The following is a 1,486-nucleotide window of genomic DNA, read 5'->3' on the forward strand; positions in this document are numbered from 1 at the left end:
GTCTGAGTACAGAAGACCGGTGTACTTGTCCTACAATCAGCTAACTCTGCGCTGATTGGATCAAATTTTGGTAGGTTCTTGGTAGGTTTTAGGCCTAGTGTTTCTCAACAACACAATCCATTAATCTCATTACGCAGGGACAATGGACTAACTGGTGTAACTTCTATGCAATATCATGTGCTAGTGTTGTACTTACACCATGAATTAACTATTACTTTTACTTTGGCCACATCTGGCAAACGTGCCCTGAGATAGAGTGACAAAAGAGAAGAGGGAAGCAGGGAGGGAGGGAAGGTGAGGGCTATAGAGACAGAGACACCAAGGGTACGAGTGCAAGACAGAGAAAGAGAAAAAGAAAGAAAGAAAGAAAGAAAGAAAGAAAGAAAGAAAGAAAGAAAGAAAGAAAGAAAGAAAGAAAGAAAGAAAGAAAGAAAGAAAGAAAGAAAGAAAGAATGTGCTGGAAATGGACTGAAAATGAGGTACAGTCCAGAGTTTGGAGAACTCTGTGTGTGTGTGTGTGTGTGTGTGTGTGTGTGTGTGTGTGTGTGTGTGTGTGTGTGTGTGTGTGTGTGTGTGTGTGTGTGTGTGTGTGTGTGTGTGTGTGTGTGTGTGTGTGTGTGTGTGTGTGTGTGTGTGTGGGCTGGTCAACATACCTTCACATAGTGAATGCAGAAGGAAAGAAGAGAGGAGCAGCTTGGCCACTGACATCCTGCCACCTGAACCCACACGCCACAACATCTCCTGTGCCTGCTGCTGCTGCTGCACACAGCTACAGGAGAGAGAGAGAGAGAGAGAGAGAGAGAGAGAGAGAGAGAGAGAGAGAGAGATACACAGAGAGAGAGAGAGATACAGAGAGAGAGACAGAGACAGAGACAGAGACAGACAGACAGATACAGAGAGAGACAGATACAGAGAGAGACAGATACAGAAATAGATACAGCGAGAGAGAGAGAGAGAGAGAGAGAGAGAGAGAGAGAGAGAACGAAAGAGAGAGAGAGAGAGAGAGAGAGATACAGAGAGAGAGAGAGAGAGAGAGAGAGAGAGAGAGAGAGAGAGAGAGATGTGAACACACATAGACACACACATAAATGAAAGAATGAATTATTACATAATAAAACATTTCCAATTTATGCTCATTGCATTGTCCATAAAGAGTATCATAACCCAACTGGTGAAGACAAGGTGGTTTTGTGTGCATTACTGTCTAGTGCTGTCAAGTCTGTGTGATCCCATGGGTAAGATTGTCACTGAGCTCTATACCTAACCGTCATGCTGCCCAATTTTAAGGGTCCAATGACAAGAAATGGATTCTTGTATCATTTGCATTTCAATGCTTCACCAAAACCATCTTATATTATTGCATGGCTTAGAAAATCATTGTGTAGGAGAGCAGTATAATGGCATAGAAAACTCTAAAAGCCATGCCTTGAAACATGGATGAAATAAAGCCATGGTAAAAAAGACAGACGTTTTGATCAGGGCAGCT

General features: G+C 42.8%; 1 protein-coding gene across 1 annotated transcript in view; it reads right to left on the bottom strand.

The window, feature by feature from the left end:
- The window catches only part of cdh23 (cadherin-related 23), a 435,252-nt gene extending 434,528 nt beyond the window's left edge, over positions 1-724 (bottom strand). Inside the window, exon 1 of the mRNA XM_063191998.1 lies at positions 654-724. Within this exon, the coding sequence (XP_063048068.1) occupies positions 654-708 (55 nt within the window). The 5' untranslated portion in view covers positions 709-724. The remainder of the gene's footprint in view (positions 1-653) is intronic.
- Positions 725-1,486: the final 762 nt, after the last annotated feature.

This window comes from Engraulis encrasicolus, chromosome 24 (genome assembly GCF_034702125.1).
Source record: "Engraulis encrasicolus isolate BLACKSEA-1 chromosome 24, IST_EnEncr_1.0, whole genome shotgun sequence".
NCBI lineage: Eukaryota > Metazoa > Chordata > Actinopteri > Clupeiformes > Engraulidae > Engraulis > Engraulis encrasicolus.